We start from the raw sequence: 21,504 nt of genomic DNA, 5'->3' as shown, positions 1-21,504 counted from the left end.
GACGTGACGCACGCTATTAGTCATCACGCTTCAGTGAGTAAAACCAGAAAATCCAGATATATGTCAGAGAAATTACAGCAATCCACACAAATACATTGGTTTTATTGAACAGGAATGCAATTTGACATGTCTTGTACAAACAGTAGCATTCTTGCAGATGTATTGTAATCCCTTGCATTCTCAGTGATGACAGAATGACCATAGTATGCATTCTGAGCTGGGTGTCGGTGTGTATCACGCAACAAAATCCAGACAGCTAAACTGGTATATTGTGCACCCCCAACCGGAATACATCATTTGTGCAAGCCCATGCACAGTTCTGGGACTTCAGCATAAAAACCTGATGGAAGGCCATTGGTGGATCATCATCTACCTGTGGCAGAAAGTATTTTGGAAGTATTTGTGAGCACAATGAGTAAACAAACTGTAATGTTAAGGTAAAAATGTAAGCATGTGCTCTTTTGCCAAATAGGAATAATCACAATAAAACAACAAATTTGATTTTTGAGGAGGACAAGGGAGTCTGCTGTATAAAAACTTTAATAAAATCTAAATCTCTAACACAAAAATATGGAGCAAGCGTACATGATGATTACTAATAAGGGTGGGTAGAAATGGTAAAGTCAGGATAGCCTGTGTCAAAGCATGAATGAACTGCTAGTTGTGTATCTGTGAATCAGGTTCAGACCCAGAGTTATCAGCTAAAATGTACCAGCTTACCTGTAACTGTCCGAACACCATGATGAGGATGCAACTATCTATTGTAGGTTGGAAGTCTTGTTCTGTGATAACATGCTTAATACGCTTGAATGGCAAGTTCTGTGAAGTGAGAACAATTTTACTGTAATGTACAGCTACATCCAGCAACCTTAATAATGTGAACAAAAGTGTCGGGGTGAAAAAATAGCCTGCTCAGTGCGTGCACAAATGCAGGTACTTAAAGACACAAAGAATGCCTTTTGAAACAGTTTCTTTATGGATTGTGAATAATGTTGGTCACATAAGAAGAGATACTTACTGCTAATTTGGCTGCAATGTTGTCTCTCCCTTGAAAAGGTGACCCTTCCCATGTCAAACAAGCATCAGCAGACTAGGAAAAATGTTTATATTAGATACATACACTTATTTTTAATCGTGCATTTATGACAAAAACCTCAACTGCAAATGTTGGATGCAATTTGGTGTGCAGCGGATGTTAGTGATGTTGTAGCAGAATTTTAATGCAACAAAAACATAGTAATTGAATGTACATTGACCAAACATACATAGAGGTTACCCAGTCCCATTCTGTTGGTATTGTCAAACTGGTTGTAATATTCTTGGACAAAGCCCTCTCCAATCTTTCGCCATATTTCTTTCTCACAGGCCATATGTAAAGCTTAGGATCTGGAAAAACAAAAAAGCAAGAGTGTGTGTCACTGACTAGTATACAGCAGGTGTTCTGATGCAAGATTTCCATCCCCCTCTTAGTCACTATATATGACAATGATGTGAAAATAAAGAGACTCAGAAATGAAAGCAAATAATGAATGAAAGGAGAACACAATCAAAAGGCAAAGCACTTATCACATATAGAGCTACATTTACATTATTCTTGTGCAGGTTTACTTAAAAAGGAATTCATCAGCCCTGATCATATAATGTCACCTTAGCTTCTAGACTTCTACCCAGATGGTGATTATAAAAGCAGGAGGACGACTGTGTTGATGTTATTAGACTATGTTATTAGTTATTAGAGGTCTACTACGACGCAATGCATATCTTCTGTGAACACGTTCAACTGTGAAAGTAACTGCCTGATTAATACTTTATAGAGCCCATCCATAACTTGAGAAATATACTGATCGTTGGAGTTATATTTAACAGACAAATTCAGTTTAGTTGTCGCCACTGCTGATGGCCATAGCTTAAGAAAAAGCTGATAGAAAAAAATCTTACTAAACCATCTTAAAGTAGTATTTAATTCCTGTTAATAATAATCGGTTGCAACGATAAAAGAGAGTACAACAGTGACAAACACAAAGTTCAGACTTAGGCTATATCACTGAAATTGTTTTATAAATCCATCTGTAGTGATTGGATCAGTTGTCAATGTCAACACTGTTTTCTGTAAGTGGCCCAAGTCACATCATAGTTTAATATTAACGGGACTCGGCAGACATTACAAACACTGAACCAAGCACATCAAACGTTAACTTACTACCGAGCTACCATGGAGCTCTGAGTCCACTGTACTGCTCAACATCGGGAGCCACCGGCATAACTTAGAGCTAATGCTACCGTTAGCACATACTGGCTTTTCCCGGAACCGAGTTTTCCCCAGATTTCTCCTTGTATACTCGCCTCACTACAGCTGTGATACAACAGTTGATCACTTATCACCTTTGACACGACTTTAACATATAAAAAATACAATACTTTATCCTGTTGCAAGTTTTAGCTTACTTTTTCAAACAGGTGGGAAGAAAGCGTGGATAAGCCAGACCAATCGAGAGTGAAGGAGCTCCCGCTTCCTCCAAATTATGACAAACTTATGACGTAGATTGTGAACTGTCCAATGAAAGTCAATAATATTTGAAAGATTTGCCCTGGGTTCAGTTTGTCAGGCGCTCTTCTTCTCAGTTGAGTCCCTCCTTCCAAACCATGCTTATTGCATCCGTGCTTAACCCACTTCAGTTTCTCAAAGTATATAAACGGTGGTATTAAACCCTTTCGATCTTAATAAAGGAGATGGGATTTATATGCAGACTAACGGGCTGCCTGAAAAACCCAGCTCCGGCTTGTAAACCCACATTGCCAAAATTGAAAGGAAAGAAAAAGAGACGTGATTATTGTAAAAACGTAAACCAAAATTAACCTGTGAATGAAACCTCTTTATTTCAAACTATTTTGACAAAAAAATTAAAGAAAATATTGAATAGCTGTGACTAATATTGACTAAAGCTGGTAGGAAAGGTAAGCGGGGGGCCACCTCAAACCTTGAGGGTGCAGTTGTCACTCAAGGACGATGTCCAAATTCCTCCAGTTATTGTTACAAAACTGAATTGCATCTCCATCACTGGTCCAGACCTTAATTCATCCAACAGCTTAACTTGTGAAACTAACAACTCATCGACATTTCCCCATTGTGGGATCAATCAAGTCTTACCCTACCCTACCCATTGTGCTTTGTTCTTTTATAAGTTGCATTCAAAAATGAAGTCATATCAGTGCCAGAACAGTCACCCATAGTAAACAGTCAGGATAGCAATAAAGTGAATATTTTGACATGGAAGACATTAAATGCTTAAGTGGGTAACATCAATATCGCTTGGGTAGGGTGATGAGATGTTAGAAATACAGATTAATTTATAACAGCGTGCCAGTCTTTACAAATACCAATAAGAAGAATGTAATTTATAAAAAAGTTGGGTTAATTCTTCATGTAATACATCTTAAGATCTTTACAGCTCCCCTTTTTGTACCTTCTTTACAGTGAGATGACTTTGTTCTCCTGACTTGTCACAAATTAACATCTGACAATGTTTTCTTCACAATTAGTGAAAGCAAGACTAACAGAATTAAGACCCGTTTAGGCACTTAAAAATAATTTTGCTACAGTTAAGTCATTTCTGCTGCCAGGAAAACAACAGTCAAAGATGCAGAATGTCTTCACACTTGACATCCAGTGCCATGTTCAGAAAGGCTACTATTGCTTTGTTGAGGCCACTGCACCAATAGATCCCCTTGCAATAGATCCTCTTGCAATGGATGGCAGTAAAAAATGTCTCTAGAGTGTCAGCAAACAGGCCTCTGAGGTTAGAACCACATTATGCATTAAACGATCTAGCATGTCACTGTTCTGGCTGTGATGTGAAATAATCATCTGTCCGGAACACACTGGGGATCTCTTGTTGCTGATGTTGTGCTGGTCTTCTTAGGTTGGCTGGTTTCTGTCAGTGAATAGACACAAATTAGTCCTAACTGACCAATAGCAGTGTAATTCTACTGAAGCAGAATTACAGCATTTGCTGTGCAGGAGTTTAAATACAGTATGTTCATTGGAAAAAGATCTCTGGACACAATCTCACACCATAAATCACTGGTTATTTCATGATTGCTAATATGAGAACACATAAAATCAAGAGGTACTAACAAAATAAAAATGTACATGAATGACTCACACTTAAGAAGCCTGGAGTAGTCATTGTGCGGAGGATCTTCTTGAAAGCACTTGGTAGTGTTCCTAATTCTCCCTCTGCCTGTATGACTTGCTCCTCCATGGCACTGACATTGGATCCCACCATCTTTACAAAGGCCTGCAGGCAATAAATAATATGACAAAAAACTCATAAGTTAAAGATTCTTTTGTAAAATTATTCAACACCAGGAAACTTAATTAAAAGAAAAATAACATCACAAATGCAAAACAAAAAGGTTTAATAAGACCAATACAGACACTGGTCTATTGTAGTGTTGCATCCTGTTTTATCATAGCTTTCATGTTATATTCATTTCAGAATCCCTGTCAGTATAGTCTGCAGTTTGTTTTGGTCACCAGACACCATTCAGTAGCTCCAATGTGCATTACAAGAGTACAAAACCATTTATTGTATATGACAGTATTAACCCCATCAAAAGTGATCACTTACCTCTAACTTATCAATTCGTCTGTATATTTGTCTCATTTCAATAGACTTCTGCTGGATTTGAGGTAGGTTTTCATTCACTATCTGGGAAGTGTCATTGCGGATCTGGAGACAAAACATAATAGCATGTGAGACAATATATATATGTATGTAATTGGATAACAATTAGATACAGTCCATTCAAAATCTTTTACAGTTTCACAGTGTGTGAGTTTACCATATCCAGCATTCCAACAAACTCATCTACTCTTGTCAGCATTTCTTCCAAGCTCTTCTCCAAGCACAGTATCTAGAAGAGAACCATTAAAAGAACAGGCTATAAAATGTTGCCAACAGAGATGGTGTAAAATCTAAATCTAGTGAGTATGCATCAAATAAAGTGAGGCAGTCTCAAACTTATGTGACAGACTCACGCATTTTAAATTCAGTTCAGGGGGGATTTTAAAAATGCCTTTGTGTCAGGGAGAACTGCAGGGTCAAAACACAGGGGCTTTTGTTTCCTACAGAGCCAACGAGCTCACTCAGCTTAATTGTAAATCTGGAATCATGCATATCCAGTTAATGTCACGTCAGGAGTGACAGCGAGCTGTTCAGTTGGCCATTATACTGACAATAAAGAAAACACAGTTAATACCTACAAATACAAACAAGTGTCTCTCTAGGTTTAAGACAGTGAGACTTTTTGGAAGTGATTGACTCTTTGGACTCAGACTGTTTACATCTGTGATATTACAAGTGAGTTTGACTTGAAGACTTGCAGCTCAATTTTGAGCACTACTCATGAATTCAATTGGACTTTAAGTTTTTGACTAGGAGTGATTTGATAAAGCTAAAAATGCGATCATAAAACAACTCGACTCTTAATTTTCTTAACAATGGATATACTCTGAATCAGTCTGACCACATCAAATAATAATTAATAGAATTAAATGACGATGAGGATAACTACAACCTGGCAACCCAAAGGTTTTGAGTTATTTAATGGCTTACAACTGATCAAGCGTAGTATAGGGCATATTACCCATTAATACATCAGTGAATTCATCTAAAAAAACTCTTTATGAATTGTGCCTTATCAGAGCGTGGTACCACCACAAAAGGCTAGCGTTTACTTAGCTAGCGTGAGTGCTCCGTAACGTTACACTTACTAGCTACTTTACATGACTTGGTAGCTCGTTTCGTCCGGTGTAACGTCAAGCTAAAAGCCAACAGCACAAACCTCTTCTCCAGCTGTCTCTCTGATGTAAGAGGCGTAGCTGAGGGCCGTGTCTCTCAGGACTTCGTCATCCTGCTCTGGGACGTGCTGGTCAGCTGTCTGGGGCTCCGCTGCTTCGTTGAGGCTCGGACTCTGATGGATAACATTAGCTGCTGCACCAAAACTGGGGCTCTGCGACACGGTACCGCTGCTGATTTCGCTCACCATGGACAAACTACTCGCACTTTGGGAGACGATACCGCTGTCTCTGCTTATCTCGGCGCTGGACTCCTCCAGGGGAGACAGAAGACCAACTCTGTCAATCCGTTGATGGTCCATGTCGACAGCCTTTACGATCCCCAGTGTTTTGCCTTGTCAACTGACTTGATCATGTGGGTGGCGTCGCGGATGGTGGCTCATAAGGGTTAAAACAGTGTAGAGCACAAAGCGTTGAACACTCTTCTGCTCTCTAAACTTTCACTTAAACGCTCTGATTGTAGTAAAACGTTTTATATAGGGCTGTAAATCTTAAGTAGACGCATCATTTAAGTCAAAGAAAAAAAATCCAAACCCCAAGCAATGTGTTATTCTTGCTGGTGTTTCTGTTATTTTGTCCATCCGATTTACATCAATGATGCTAGAATAATTAACTGAAACACCTCTTTTTATGCAGTACAATTCAACAGCCGCCAAAATGATCTAGAAGTCAATCTCTCAAACGGCTTGAACAAAATCTGAACATGATCACAGTTTATGAGGGCAGAATTAACCGCAGCACTGCTGTAGTGGCCCATTAGACTGCTTTAGCTCAGAAATAACTCTGCAGCTGGGACACTATCTTGAAAAATGTACGAACGCAAAAGCACTGATGTTAATTGCCCCTAAACTGCGTATGTCACATTTAATGACAAACTGTCATTGCAATCTAGGCCAGCAGATGGCAGCAGTAATTACTGCATTACATGAACTTAAGTGGTCTACAAAGGTCTGGATGGACTGAAATTTGAATGTCCATATTTTTTATGTTAATGTTTTAATATAACCTCTCATGCTCTCTTTGTCAGCATTAATAAAGCCACACTTCAGTCCCAGAACTGCCTTCTGGCCATCTGTGTCACATGTGGGGAACATAGTTCTGTAACGTATTGGGGCTAAAGGTATTTCTACCCACAGGCCTACTGCATGTGTATCTTCTGAAAATAAAAGAAAAAATTTCTAATCCATGCACAAGTTGTTCAAAGTACTTGTTAAAGCACTGATGGCAAAATTATCTGCCTGACAGGATTTTGGTTTCCCCACCCATTCTGCTGATTAACAGTGTAGACTACAAGCAAAGCAGACTAGTTCGGTGTCAATCATATGCTGTAGCTGTTTGAGCAGCGTGGCATGCTGAGTAAACACAGCAGACAAACATTCATTAACAGAAAGGTGAAAGACATTTATTGGCCTCTGACCCAGGACAAAGTTGCATTCCATCTGCTTGATATATTGCCTGTAACCTACGTCCAGAGGATGATAGGAACTGGTTGAGTCTGAAAAGGGAAATGTAGCCTACAGTTAGCCTGTCTTCATTTTGTGAAGTCTGCAACAAATGATTTTGAGTTGAAATTTGACCTTTACCCACTTCCCCTCAATACTGACTCCATCAGGCATATGCTTGCTGTATTAAGCTATGGATAATCAGTGCAATTTTGCCTGGTTTTCTGTAAATACTGAGGTGAAAATATCTTTCACTTCAGCTGCAGAATGATAATAGCAGCACCACCATTTCCACAGAAAGCAAAGCCACAAGTCTCACATGTTTTGTGGTTGTGGATTCCTGGTCTACAGATGCTGTTGTTGGTGAGAGATGGATTACCAGCCTGTTCAAAGATTTTGTTTTGTTGACCTTTACAGTCAAAGAAAGCATTTTGTCTTTTGGTTCTGAGAACCTGAAACCACACATTCAGTGTTTTGTGTTGTTTATATCATCTTCCCCCTAAAACACAGTCAAGATGCCCTAGAAAAACTAACTTTAATTCAATTAAACCTGCATGGACTACATGTTTACTACTACAATATTTTGCCCATAATTGATAACCAAAACTTTTAAATAGACACATCTCTATAATTAATTATATAAATGAGAAATTGATGGCTTTTAAATTACATGTACAATATAATAAAGGCTGAACCAAAACATAAATACGTTTCTAATTTGCAAAATTGTGAGACAGAATAATTTATTGGAACAAATACAAGGATTTGATCACAATCATCAATGCATAAAAGAACTATTAAAAATCACTCTACACAGCATTTATAAGAATATAAGAAATATAGATTTACTCTTTAAAAATACCCTTAAGCAACCCTATGTTGGTCCCAGCAATAAGAATGAAAGCATCTTAATAAAAGTGATCATTAACAAAAGATAGGCACATTCAGACAGTGGACTCACCTAAAAACAGCTATTTGTTCTGATGCTTATTAGATACATACAAATCTCTTCCTGTTAAACAAAGTCAACTTCAAAAATACAAAAACATATATACATTTCCTTATTTCCTGACTTGTAACGTCCTGTCATTTATCTTGTAAAAACAAAGAAGTTACAAAATTAGTTATCTGACAAAACACACTTGTGCTCTTAATTATCTGGCCTGGAGTTCCAGTTGAAGTCTCTGAGCAGTTGGGATGTTTATGTCTCCGAGTCTGTGATCATATGTATTATAGGGTAATGACGGTGCCATCCTCCTCCACCCCTCCCCTGGGCAGTGCAAGACTGTGTCGTTGGTCCGTTTTCAGGGAGCTGAGGATTTTGTGCAGGCTGCCATTGCTGTGGCGGAGGGCTGTGTTGCTGCTGTGAAGGGGAGGCTGTACGTGGTGCTGACTGTGTAATGACTGTTGGTGCGCCTTGTGTTGAAGGTTCAGGTCTTTGTGGAGCTGGTAGCTGAGGCTGCTGTGTTGGTGGTGGTGGGAACCTCCGTTGAGGCTCGGCTGGGAGTGGAAAGAGGCAGTGGAGACCACTGATAAAGGCCGTGTAGGAGGGCTGGGAGGTGCAGCTGGGCCTGAAACAGTTGTTGCTGTTAGTAACTGCGTACGAGATGCACTGGACACCAGAGACGCATTGGACCTCTGAGACGGCCGCTTGAGGCTGCTCTCAATGACGATATCTGTGTCATCATCACTCTCCAGGTCATCTTGGTACCCGTGTGCTCCAGAGGACACTGTTGCAGAGGCTGCTGACAAACTTGGGTAACCAGTCGACCCACTACTGTCAGACGACTGGCCTGAGCTTCCGGAGATTCTGCTACTGCGGACAACATTGTTACGCTGGTTCACCGGCTTCACTGTCACGATCAGATTGTGGCTGTTGGCAATCATCATGTCTGTTACCTGATCCAAGGACTTTCCAGTGACTTCAATGCCATTCACCTCCAACACCTCATCATTAACCGCCAGCAGCCCAGTGCTCTCTGCCAAACCTCCAGGCACCAGCCGAGATATGAAGATGCCTGGGACTTTCTCCACCCCGTGTGGAGTCACACGTACACTGGTTCCATCTCGGATGTAAAAACCAAGGGGCTTGTCTGATCCGTGACGGTACAATCGGACACGACGGTGAGATTCAGGCAAAATGTCCACATCAATGATGGAGGAGACCGGACGGAAATCCTGTGGCATTCCGATGCGAAGGTGTGGCCGCTTACGGCTGACATCATTGCTGCGCAGTGCGACCACTGCCTTCTTCCTACGAGTTAGTGTGTTGGTGCCGAAGTTAGCATAGTCAACCTCTTCTGCAAAGAAATAAAAGGAGACAGAGAAACACAAAGAGTTAGGTAGATATTAGATGTTAGTTCTGAGATTTCATAATTGTAAATGTCCATATATTTTTCCCCCAAAATGTTAGGAGGTACAAAAAATAAAAAAATCTAAAGGCAAAAAAACAACAAACAAATAAAAACACCTTGAGAGGTGGAAGATTTGGAACAACACAAAGTTTCCCTCTGTCTACAAAAATTTAAATCAGGCCACCTGCATAAAAAAATTCCATTGTGCAAACTATGCACAGATGTGCTTGAAAAGAATTTTTGCACAAGACACCTGCTAATCATTTGTATAAATTTTATTCCATATGTGGCATTAACACAGTTCTTACTACAAGGTCTGACTGTTTGCTGGATAAAGCTTGATTTATGGTTCTGCGTTGAATCTACACAGAGCCTATGCCGTAGGCTATTCAAGTGGCCTATGTCATTGTGAGCATTTATACTTGTGACACGTGTGTCTGTCTTGCTCTGCAATTACACCACCAAAACACTAGTTGGAGGTGGTGTGTATATGTCACTGTGTTGTGTTTCTTTGCCAGTTACAAACAATAACGACTGAGAACTGAGCAGGTCATGTTGAAAGTAAAACCAATAGATTTTGAACAGCAGTTCCTTTTACTGAAGTTAAGGCAACACAAATAGAAGAAGTCAGAGGAGATGGTTTGTACGACCAGTGAACCACCTGGGACAGAACAGGGGGCTCCTCTGTGTTGGTCCAGCCAATGACAGACATGAATGAAGAAATGCAATGTAACCAGTCACAGCTCTTGTCGTCTGCATTGCCGTGACATGCACTTTCATTTCTGGAGAGGTGCACATCAGGCTCCAGCATATGGCATGAGGCTACAAATTACCTATGCCGTAGGGATGGCGTAGATTCAAAGCAAAACCATAAATCAAGCTTTAGTGTTCAACTGAGTCCCTTTTAGAATGATGACCAATTTAGGTATGAAAAACTACACATGAGCATGTCAACTACAGTATATTCACATACTGCTACCGCTGCAGTGTGTGCACGCGCGCGGGCAGTTCAGATAAAGCAATGAGTGCACAGAACAGTCCTGCTGTGCTGACAGAGGCGACACACCCTTCTGCTACTAAGCAGCAGCTGTAGGGTTTTCCCAGTGTGCATTTCTGCACCCAGATAAACAGGAACATGTACTATTCTTAGTACGAACACAAAACTCAAAAAAAATCCCAAAATACTGATTGTACCTTCATGGTATTTTGCCAGTTACAGCATACTACAAGCAAAGTCTTACATGCTCCACTAACTTAACTACACAGAAAGTGAACTCAAAGAAACACAAGACACTGGAAAGAACAAGTTGTGAGGGAGGATTCAGTATGGTAATCAAAGTTCAAGCCTGATGTTTCCAACCAGAGATTTAGAACAAACAATGAAATCCTTTATGGAGGACTAGATCACCAACGCATTAAAGAGAGTGACTGCTTTAGAACAATGTAGCTGCTGCCAAACATGCTCATACACTCGATCAGAGAACAGAGGAGGGAGAATTGAGGCTTTGCAAGAGTGGACTGAGGAGTATACTCTAGGGTACCACACTTGGAAAAAATGCTTAAATGCCTTCACTGAGGTTCTGACCAAAAGTAGAGAGAAATGTGTGATCCTTGTTAGGAAGATAGGAAACATGGACACTGCAAAGCCTGATGTGACGGGATGTGAGGGTCTGCTCCTGCACTTCCAACAATGAGTCATCTTTGCCCTACTGTTTGGGACACCTGCTTCATATAATTATTTTTCTTATTAATTGTGTGTATGGGGGTGTGTGTATCCATGGGTAAGCACACTGTAACTTTTGGCCAGGTCTTCAAAGTACACTGTGGACGGAGAGAACAGTGAGACAAATATAGAGTCTCTGAGCACAGCCAGCTGGCCGGTCTGTCCTTCTGCTGCTTCTGAGGAGTGTGGACATCTGCCATACAACTCCCTATGCAGAGCTGACTCATCATTAATATACGCCTTTTTCCCTAACCAATTCCTCTTGCTGCTTTTGAGCAGAACGTTGACTAAGCAACGTTTTACTACAGTTTAAGAGAAAAAGAAAAAAGGGAGTATGGGGAGTCTGGGGGAAACTGGGTGAAATTTGGCACAGTTCAGTGTCCCATTACAAACGGTTAGGTGAAACGAAGCGGCGCGTGGGGGTCGGTATTGACACAACCAGTGCACATGGGGAACTGGACATGGTAAAATTTAGGAACATAAGGAAAATAAAGAACATGGCAAAAATAAGATTGATAAATGAGTGTTGTGAAATACTAGATTGGTATCTATTGTCACAGCATGAAATAATGTCAAGCCAAAGTGCTGCTGACGAAACTACCTGGAAAATGCTAAACATTTTCTGCTTTAAAATTTGTTTTTAATCAGTGCCTTGTTTGTGCAAACTGTCAGTGTCATTAAACTCGCAGTGTATGGTATTCTTAGTTTTCTCTGTATGTTGTGGCATATGCTGATTTGATTGATTCCAGACAAGGAATTTGCTACAGGGCTGGAATTTCTGCCACAAGCGCCAAGTCTCCCTGGTGGGAACTATATCAGAGGCGATAGCAGCAGCATCTCATTAAAAGTGCGTGGTGTAAAGTCCTGCATTCTCCACACCTTCACTTCAGCCTGAACCACACCACACCACCAGTGTATTTAATGGGACAGACAATTTTTCAGTCAGAAATTTCCATGTGCATGCCTCCTGTGTGTGATGTCTCACAGTTGTTCTGAAAGATCCCAGAAGGAGCCCATGCTGGTGCAATCTGTTTAAAGAAAACTTCAAAAAAAAGACATGGGGTGTGTTTGATATATCCTAGGGCAAGAGCTGAAGATAAATGATTCTAGTGAAAATGAGCAGGGGTTAAATATGGATCTGAAACACTGTGTAGATTCCTCTGATCACAGTCCAGTAGGAAAAACTATTTTAAAGCATCTATGAGTGCATTCTGCCTGAGGGGTGTTCAGAAATGTAATTAACAATGATAAAATAAAATAAACTTAAAGAGGGAAAGATAGTAAGCAGACTCAACCAACACATGTTCTGATTTCATACCTCACCAAAATATAAAGGCTCATACATCATGTCTAGGCAATTACTAAATATTAAATGATGACACATAGTTTGCAAAAGAATGCGAGTGTAAGCCAAATAAAGAGGAAGGTGTTTAGACACTGAAAATACCCACAGGTGAAACAGGTACACTGCTAGTTAACACTCACATTCAGGAAACCCTGAAGTGTTTTTATATTTAAGGAAAACAGAAAAACTACAAATATAACCTTTAAATGTTTGACAACTGGAAGAAACAGTCAATTAGCTGAAGAGTCTACTGACAGAAAGTCTTAGTTACTTCTTCCAGCTTCTCAAATGTGACAAACTGTTGCTTTTTAAATATGTGGAGTTGTTTCATTTTTCACCAAGCGATTAATCAATTAAATAAGAAAATATTCAATAGAACAATTGATGATAAAAGCAATTGATAGTTGCAGCCCTTAAGTGCACTATACCTTCCAGTACGGCTGAAATTATTTGCACCTAGAAAGTAAAAGGGAGCACCACAGAATTATATTTCAAGATGTCAAGTCACAAAACCAGACTGTGGCAGCAAAGTTACATGTTGTTTTCTCTTACAGCTGTGTATTTAGAGAAAAATCTTGATGGAATGAAGACATTCCATAGGAAACACTGTTGGTATCTTTCATGGTAAACTTGCGTGTGTGTGGAAGAACTACAGTGCTGTAGAGTTTTAACTATATGTGACCGCAGTGTAGGATAGTGCAATAAAGTTAAACTGCTTTTTAAATTACAGACTGATTAAAAAAAAAGACTTTCCTAAATCAACACAATCTTATAAAGGTCAGTGATTACTTTAAAGAAGCAATATAAGAATGAACTATCAGGTGTCACAGCTTTCTAGACGTAACTCAGCTCTGCCAATTGTGGGAGACGTACACCAACACACAGGGATTCTCACGCAAGGACAGGATAAGTGAGCACATTCCAGCTGATCACACAAAGGTTATTGTAACAAATCCTGACAAACCTAATCCCTGCTACACCGAAGCATGATGGGTAAGCCAGTGTGAACGAGATGATCAAAGACTGCCAGGCCACTGCCAGACATCTGCAGACACCTATTAGAAAGACCAGGTGCTTCAATTAGCACAGCTTGGTACATAAAGAAAGAAGGTCAATGGGATTTAAAAGAATAAGTGCCATGTTTTACAGCCTTGTAATTAAAATTCCAAGTGTGTTTTACTTATGAATATTTAAGCTGAACCACCTAAAGTGGCTCAGTCAACTCATGCAAAATCAGGAGGAAAGGGTCAGAGGTGAAAAGATGAATTCTGGATGATTTCTGCATTACACTGTCTGTTGTTGCATATGGCAGTGTGTGTGTGTGTGTGTCTCTCTCTCTCTGTGTGTGGGCCTGACACTTGAGGAATGTGGGGGTAAATGTAGATGGAGATATCTCTGAACAGGCTGAAGACCTGCATAACTTCTTAAGACAGGCATGGGCTGCTTTGAACCAAAGCAACTGGCTATTTCAAGCTTGCCAGAACATGGTTTAGGTAATGCAATCCAACACTGGCATGTTTGCTCACCTTCTATAAAGAAAGTATTACCTGTTATGACAATTAAAAACTCACATCATCAAGAATCATATGAAAATTAGTTAGGAAACATAAATGTGCAGTGTTTTTATGTGATACTAGTGCATTTGAGATCTTAAAAAAAAAATAACACTAATTCGAAGCTAGCTAGCTAACTGGTTTCTGGTTGCTATTAAATGCCCCAAGCTGTTTTTAAGCTTACCAAGCAAAGTAAAAACTCTTTGTTTCACTGAAGTTCACCTCTAGTTTACTGAAGCTATGAAAAACCCCTTTAAAATCCTACTGCTCTTTCACTGTCTTCCATAAAAAGACAGGAATCTAAAGAGTTTTATGATCAACCATTAGGGCCTCTGCACACTGGTTCCTAGCAGGTCTTCTTACATTCACTTCTGCCTCAGACCGACAACAGAAACAAACCAAAACAAAAATACACTTTCATTTTGACACACCGTTTCAAATCCTTTTTATGTTTTATTTTATGCCTGATGCATGATGTGTTTGTCTGCATCACTCCAGTTAGCACTGGCTTGAAAAGGTTGAGTGTTAAAGAGAAACACAAACGTTAACTCCTGGCTTTATATAAGTGAATACACAACATGACTGGGATACATTCAGCTCCTGCAGCGGCAACCAGTGTTCTAGTAGAGTCACTATACTATGAGTCCGTAGCTTTAAGAACAACCACAACAACAACGCTACAGGCTTGCAACCATAATCAAATTCTAGCCTAAACTCTGCTGACTCTGTAGGGGGTCAACCGACTTGGAAAAGGATTGAGCTCTCAGAGTGCCGTCTAGCTCCTGATGTTTTAATACAACTGTATCAGTGAAAGTCTTGCTTTTGGCCATGTGAGACTTGATGTAGAAGAAACAACATCAACACCCTGCTAACAGCTCTAGGATGGCCCCTCAAGGGTGTCACTCCTTGCTAGTGATATTTTTTACCCAGCAATACAACTCGGACGCAAGCAGCCAAACCTACACAATATCTCTCAGCCAAACACCAGGCCAGGCAAAGAATACTACATTACATTTTAATATTGATATATATAGTATGAAGCATGCACGAAATTATGCTACACACAAGACTTGACATCTTGAGATCAGCATATGTTGATGTCCAGTGAAAACTATGCATCTGAAAGGAACAGCTCAACTTTTTTTTTTAGGAAAAACGTTTGCTTTCCTGCAGAGTGGAAAGAAGGAGCTGGGAAGATTGATCACACTTATGTATAGCAAATATGAAGCTACAGCCAGCTAGCTGGTTAACTTGGCTTTGCACCAGGTCCATAAACGAGTGAGAGAAAAAACCTGGCTCTGTTCAAAAGCAAACAAATCCCATACTAATTCTTAATGCTTATTAAACACATTACATGTATCTTCATTGACTTTGTACAAAAATGAAAGTGTTCCTGCAACTGGTTTTACACTACTGTATGGATTACACAGCTAAGAAGTGTTGGTAGGCAGATTTTGTTACCAATAATCACCACCAGGCTATCTTTTTCCCTCTTGGCAAAAAAATCGCGTTATTTCCCAAAATGCTGCTTTAAGTGGAAATAAGTGTTGAATGTTTGAAGATGCACAGTTTTTACAGGATAGCAGTATATTCATTACATCACTGCCTGAGGTTAAACTACAGGCCTATAACCTCTGGCCTGTTGCTGTGTATACTGCATTTCCAGCTACAATCCATCCAGTGACATTCCTGCACCCCAACAACCCTACCCCCATGATGGTCTTCATCCAAGCATGACAAAGTGCTTAGTGACAGGAGAGACCATGTCCACTGGAAAGAGGGAAAGAAGAGGCACTCGGAGAGAATAGTGAATAGTGCTAGTGCCTTTTGCATTAGGTCACTGGATGCTGTGGTAGTGGGCTTTATTCTTGGGCCCTGTAGACAGAAATACACACACGCACACACAGCTGGAGGCTTCTCACTTTAAAAACCACCAGGAATATGGCTTAAAGCTGAATGGGATGAAACTGCACATGACAGAGCAGAGCCATGCTAGACAAAATGAGACAGCCCAGTACAGTAAGTGAATAGGTCCACTGAAACATTTTCCGTTGAGCCACATTTACATCTTTTGTCCTGATTTGCATAAGAAAAGATATAATTGAAAGGAATGCAAAGGGTATGCAATGCTTTATTGCCATGAAATGAATTGGCTCAGAAAAATGAAATGGTTTCAGATAATGCATTTAAAAAAAAACTATAGCTAATTTTACATTTCTTTCCCATGTTATAGAAGTGCAGTGAACCCTAAAAGCTTCTTTCAATGAGACATTCACAAACAAATGATAGGAACGGACCAAAACAATCAGTGTTCTTGGACATTGTCTTTCCCGTTGGAGATGGCCAGGAAGTGTAAGTGTGTGTTTAAGGGCTGACTGCTGCCAAAACATTCAGCTAACACTAACATGGAAAAGGAATCCAGACAGAATAAAGAAGAGCAATTTTTTAAACATGCAAACATATTTCACATTCTTGCAGGGGTGGTTGAGGTAGGGCCCTGATGGAAATTTGGAGAAGCTCAATAAACGTACGTGGTTATAATTTGCAGCTGCTCTGGAGGTCTGGAATGGAACTTACTGGAAGTTTCTGTTAACACATCATGTACATCTTGTACATGATGTGTTAAGTGCACAGAAAGGAAAGAATACACGGCCGTGGTGAAAACTGTGCACAGTACCTCCAGTTTATGCTACTTTATACAGTACTTCACTACATTTCAAAAGGACATATTGTACTTTTTATTTTACTACAATCTAACAGCTACTGTTATTAGTTACTTTACAAAAATCAGGATTTTATACATACAATATATGATTGTTTATAAAATATGGTGCATTATTACAGTTTAAACTAGTTAATATATAAAGTAGGGAAGATATTGTATTGACTAGTTACAAGATTAAAATGCTGCTTATGTTAATGAAATCTCAAAATTAAGCCTTTCTGCATAATGTGTACTTTTATTTTTGATACTTTTTGTACATTGTGCTTATAATATTTAGTTTTATTTAAATACTTTTCTTTGTAATGAAGCATTTTACATTGTGGTATTACTATTGTTAGGTATTTTTAGTCAGATAGATATTAGATAGATACTTTATGTATTAGAAATGTTTAGTGGAGATAGGATGTCTAGTTAGACTGTTAAATGCTTGGTCATGCTTATGAGTTTCTACAGGGTACATCTGGTCAAGGATAACTAGAGAGAAGAGTTGATGACTGTCAGCAGACAGGGTGTTTAATATTATTAATATGACGTGTATAACTGTAGCCTTAGCCATAATATGTTCTTATGTTTAAGTCACGACATGTACTAGAGGTCGTGAGAATGTTTTTAGCTACACACCACTTAATCAACAGACACACACACACACACACACATTGATTTGCTTCATGTTTTGACTACTGCTATGACCAGCTGCAGAGCTGGCAACAGAGACATCTCGGTTGACGTTTCTGTGTAGTATGGGGCTAGCCCAACCGAGGGGATATAATGTATAGGCCTGGTGGGTTCAGGGTCTTTCATCTTACATCTGCCTGCGAGCAGTTTGGAGGTGCAAGATACTTGAGCGTGTAATGTTAATTTTACCTGTGATCCTTTGAATAAATCAGCACTGTTTTGAAGTTACTTGGACTGTCTCGTCTCTCAGAGTTAGCAATGGTAAGAAGAGCATATCTTACACTATTTTTACTGAGTACTAAGTAAAGAATCAGACTACTTCTGCCATTATTGCAGACAGAAGTCATGTGAAAGAAAAGAACAGAGACCCTGGGATTTAAAAAAAAACTGAAGAAATGTCAGGTGAGAATTGGATGAAAGTGTCTGCAAGAGAATTAGAAAAACAGTAGTTCTTCCTCCAGGTAAAACAGGATGAGGTTCTGAAACTTTAGCATGCATACATAAGCTGGGGGGCACTTTGCATATACCTCTATCCATTCTCTCACTCCCTGCATTCATTTCACTGGCAGTCGCTGCTGCACTTAAGGGCCGGTCTGCACATCTGGTACAAGTTAAAATGAGCTGCCTTGTCTGCTCCATTCTGGCTCAGTCTATGTGGCTGGGTGGGAGAGAGAGTCACAGGTTTAAGACTCATTGTAGGTAATAGCCACTCTCATAAAACACAAATACACACACACACACCTGACCCCACACACCATCAACAACCTCTTTCATACACATGTAGATGTTGCAACCAAATCACAAAGGGAACAGAGGTTAAGACCAAGAGATAGGAGAGTGCATGCGAGTCCATATGGAGATTGACCTGTGCTTGTTTGTGTGTGTGTTGGGGTGGGGGTTGACATAAAACGGAGAAGGGGAGTGTGAAACATCAAAGAGAGCAGTGAGGTAGACAGATCTTGCATTCCTCAAAAGGAACAATCTACTATCCGTCAAGTGGAAAAAAAAGCAGTGCTGGTGGGGGTTCACAAACTTTCCTGCCTCCTCCTTTCTCTTGAGTATAACCAACTACTGATTCTGGTTTAAATAAAGCTGCCTGTCTGCTGATCACATGCATGTTTCCAACCAAGAAAACACATGCTGCTGATTTAAGCTTCACCAAGTCTCCACTGCCATCTGGCCCACAGGTACCCAGACTGCCTTCATTGCTTACTACACATGAAAGATGTAAATAAATATCACAAAGTGAATGGAATTCTTGGACTCTTTAGTTAAGAAAAGACATAGTGAGCCGTTAACAGTGGACAGATTTTTTGTTTCAAAAAGAATAATGAAAATGCACGAGTAAACAAAACACGCTCCCACAACCATATGCCAAAATACTATATTTTACAGGCATTTTGGCAAAGAAGGTATAAAGGGAAATAGATTCTGGCAGTGTAGTGCTGACACAAGTCACAGCAGCAAACTTGGACATGGGTCCTTGCCACCTGTCTGGCCTTCTGTTTCTACCAGAGTTCACATGAGAGATTAAGTGTGTGTGGGAGAGAGAACAGACAGACAACGCAATGACTCTAAATGTTATTATAGCTGACTCTAAATGCTATTATAGCCATAAGGAAACAGGAAACAAGTGTTTCCTGATGTCTGATATTTATTTCTATATTGCTCTTCTCTTGTACAAAGTCAATATTCTACCATGACTAAAATGATAACAATTGCTGTATAAACTCAATTCCTCTGCCACACTCAAAAACCTAAGCACAAGTTTAGCAGCCCGCAACCTCTTTCACCATCAAATCATGTTTAATGAGCCCCAGGATGAAAAGGGTTGCTTTCCATTGGATTTGCTTAATGAACACAACAATGCCTATGGGTCCTATGAGGATATTATTTATCTAGATCACTTCAAGAGTGGCAAAAATAGACAGCATTATCCAGGTGTGACTGGGTAAATCCTTTGCAAGCTTGGACAGGTTTCAGTCCCATCCTGCCCTGCACCTGAAAACACCAACTCCCTCTCTTACACAACCACACAGCATAACAGAACATTTCCTTTATGTGTTGACACATATCCTTTGGTCTTCCTGCTCCTGCTTTGTGCCACTGACTCCATTTGTAGTTTACTTCATCTAGTCCCTGTAGCCAAAGCACTGCTCTCTTCTCACTCAAGCACACACTACGTCAAAGGTGTCCATGGGTATTTCCACGAGCTGTCAGTGTCTATTGTTTCAGTGTGTCTCTGGGTCAATTCGTATGAGGACAAGAGCCAGGGCTCATTCCTTCCCCCTCCATTCTTTTCCTTTCTCTCCCATCCTGAATTGCTGACTTGGCCTGATTCAACCACCATCTCATGGCCCAAGAAGGGGGGAGGATGGACGAGAGAGGGTGCAGCGTCTTCTCATGGTGTGCCTATCCATTCCTGCCAGAGATCTGTGAGTCAGTTAAGGAGTTCACAGACAGCGTATTTTATCAAACAGGAAGGCTCTGAGAAAAAACATCATTTCTGAAAGCTTAATAAAGTTTGGTGTTTACACTAGTCCACCTTCGTGTGACTATGACCAAAAGGTATGCATTAGGGGGTGTTTTAATAATAAAATCAGAATTACTCACTTCCCTTCCACCTCCCTTCTATTATAGAGAACATCTATATGAGGATAGTGAGAAAAATCTTTTTGAATTTTGTATGAACATCCCCTTATATAAAGTATATGAAAGAACTATTTTACATTAGGTTCATGTGGCACTAAAACAGTGGCCCTGAATCACAGATATTAATCAAAAGTTCTAAACAAAATGCAGCTGGGGAGTGAGGTCAAGTATTGAATCATTCAACTGATTAGTTTCAGTTAGTAGCAAAGTAAGACATTAAAACTAAATATCCTCCAACAACAAAATGCCAAAACTCTTCCGAGAGTAATCAGTCACAAGCACGTTTTACATCTTGTCTGTGATCAACTCTGACATTAACTGAAGTTCGCAATTGCTACTGTCATTGCCAGCTCCGGTGATTTGTGATAACCAATCAATAAAAACAGTCTGCTTTATTGTAGCCAATCAAAGCAAACTAGTCCATGTTATGGCCGAACAATTGCCAGACTGGTGAAGGGACATGACAGCTTGTCTCATTGTGTAGACTCATGACCTATATATGGCTGTACTTTGTCTATAGCTGGCTGTAATTGTCCTCGTGCTATAAGGCACACCACTATTTGGTAGGTAAAAGAACAATGCTCATCATTTCAATACAAAGCAACATATAACAACAAAATGCAGTTCCACATCCTCCTAAAAAAGGTTTAAGATTTCATCAGTGTGGTTTGGTCACAGGGGGATAGCCAAAGAGTAAACAACCCTAAAGAAAAAGTCCTCTCAGCAGATTACATCAGCTAATTTCTATCTACTAAATGGGTTGTGTCACATGGACATGCCTTTTTAATGTTACAGGCATGATTATCTGTTCAGCATAAACACATTGCATTGCATGTAATCATGTTAGTATATGTGCATCTTGACAACACACATGGTCTGTAGACTGGGTATCCTTGATTCAGAGATTATGAGGCTCCACTGAAAAAAAACCCCAAGAACGCACACAACAACAACAAAAAAATATGGATCCATACATACAGACCAAATGTCTGAAGAGCAGTGCAGTCATTTTTGCACAAGCTTTCATGTTAAATGAAGTAACTTCTACATGGGGATCACCTTGAGGTCAGAGTACGTCTGACCCGGGTCATCAAATAAAAGAAATGATTTCATATGTGAGAAAGTCGTTCACATCCTGTCGGTGTGTGTGTGTGCATTTGCAACATACTGTACCT

At 39.9% G+C, this 21,504-nt stretch overlaps 3 protein-coding genes across 4 annotated transcripts in view; all 3 read right to left on the bottom strand.

The window, feature by feature from the left end:
* Positions 1-81: 81 nt before the first annotated feature.
* LOC109958598 (nuclear transport factor 2-like) lies at positions 82-2,549 on the bottom strand. Of its 2 annotated transcripts, none has more exons than XM_020597346.1 (5): positions 2,446-2,549; positions 1,266-1,386; positions 1,019-1,090; positions 721-819; positions 82-373 (listed from the first exon to the last, which is right to left on the bottom strand). In XM_020597346.1, exons 2-5 carry the CDS (start codon positions 1,368-1,370, stop codon positions 257-259), a joined length of 393 nt encoding a protein of 130 aa, XP_020453002.1. In that variant the 5' UTR covers positions 1,371-1,386; positions 2,446-2,549; the 3' UTR covers positions 82-256. The 2 variants fall into 2 exon arrangements, with proteins under 2 accessions (XP_020453002.1, XP_020453003.1); XM_020597347.1 differs by lacking the exon at positions 2,446-2,549 and adding an exon at positions 2,201-2,364.
* A 150-nt stretch (positions 2,550-2,699) lies between these two features.
* On the bottom strand, positions 2,700-6,403 carry bloc1s4 (biogenesis of lysosomal organelles complex-1, subunit 4, cappuccino). The gene is made up of 5 exons (XM_020597344.1): positions 5,848-6,403; positions 4,846-4,917; positions 4,632-4,733; positions 4,164-4,298; positions 2,700-3,932 (listed from the first exon to the last, which is right to left on the bottom strand). The coding sequence occupies exons 1-5, from the start codon at positions 6,160-6,162 to the stop codon at positions 3,834-3,836; spliced, it is 723 nt and encodes a 240-aa protein (XP_020453000.1). The 5' UTR covers positions 6,163-6,403; the 3' UTR covers positions 2,700-3,833.
* Positions 6,404-8,059: 1,656 nt separating this feature from the next.
* pard6gb (par-6 family cell polarity regulator gamma b) overlaps positions 8,060-21,504 on the bottom strand; it is a 46,309-nt gene continuing 32,864 nt past the window's right edge. Inside the window, exon 4 of the mRNA XM_020597490.1 lies at positions 8,060-9,602. Coding sequence (XP_020453146.1) covers positions 8,533-9,602 — 1,070 coding nt within the window. The 3' untranslated portion in view covers positions 8,060-8,532. The remainder of the gene's footprint in view (positions 9,603-21,504) is intronic.

The sequence above is a fragment of the Monopterus albus genome, unplaced genomic scaffold, assembly GCF_001952655.1.
Source record: "Monopterus albus unplaced genomic scaffold, M_albus_1.0 scaffold34.1, whole genome shotgun sequence".
NCBI lineage: Eukaryota > Metazoa > Chordata > Actinopteri > Synbranchiformes > Synbranchidae > Monopterus > Monopterus albus.
This window is presented reverse-complemented; position numbering and strand designations above follow the sequence as displayed.

Coding starts and splice junctions, on each gene's coding strand:
- LOC109958598 (XM_020597346.1), bottom strand. CDS start 1,370: ATGGCCTGTGAGAAAGAAATATGGCGAAAGATTGGAGAGGGCTTTGTC. Junction 820..1,018: donor ACATTGCAGCCAAATTAGCA/GTAAGTATCTCT, acceptor CTCACTTCACAG/AACTTGCCATTCAAGCGTAT. Junction 374..720: donor TGGTGTTCGGACAGTTACAG/GTAAGCTGGTAC, acceptor TTTCTGCCACAG/GTAGATGATGATCCACCAAT.
- bloc1s4 (XM_020597344.1), bottom strand. CDS start 6,162: ATGGACCATCAACGGATTGACAGAGTTGGTCTTCTGTCTCCCCTGGAG. Junction 4,299..4,631: donor GACGAATTGATAAGTTAGAG/GTAAGTGATCAC, acceptor TATTGCCTGCAG/GCCTTTGTAAAGATGGTGGG. Junction 3,933..4,163: donor CTACTCCAGGCTTCTTAAGT/GTGAGTCATTCA, acceptor ATTCACTGACAG/AAACCAGCCAACCTAAGAAG.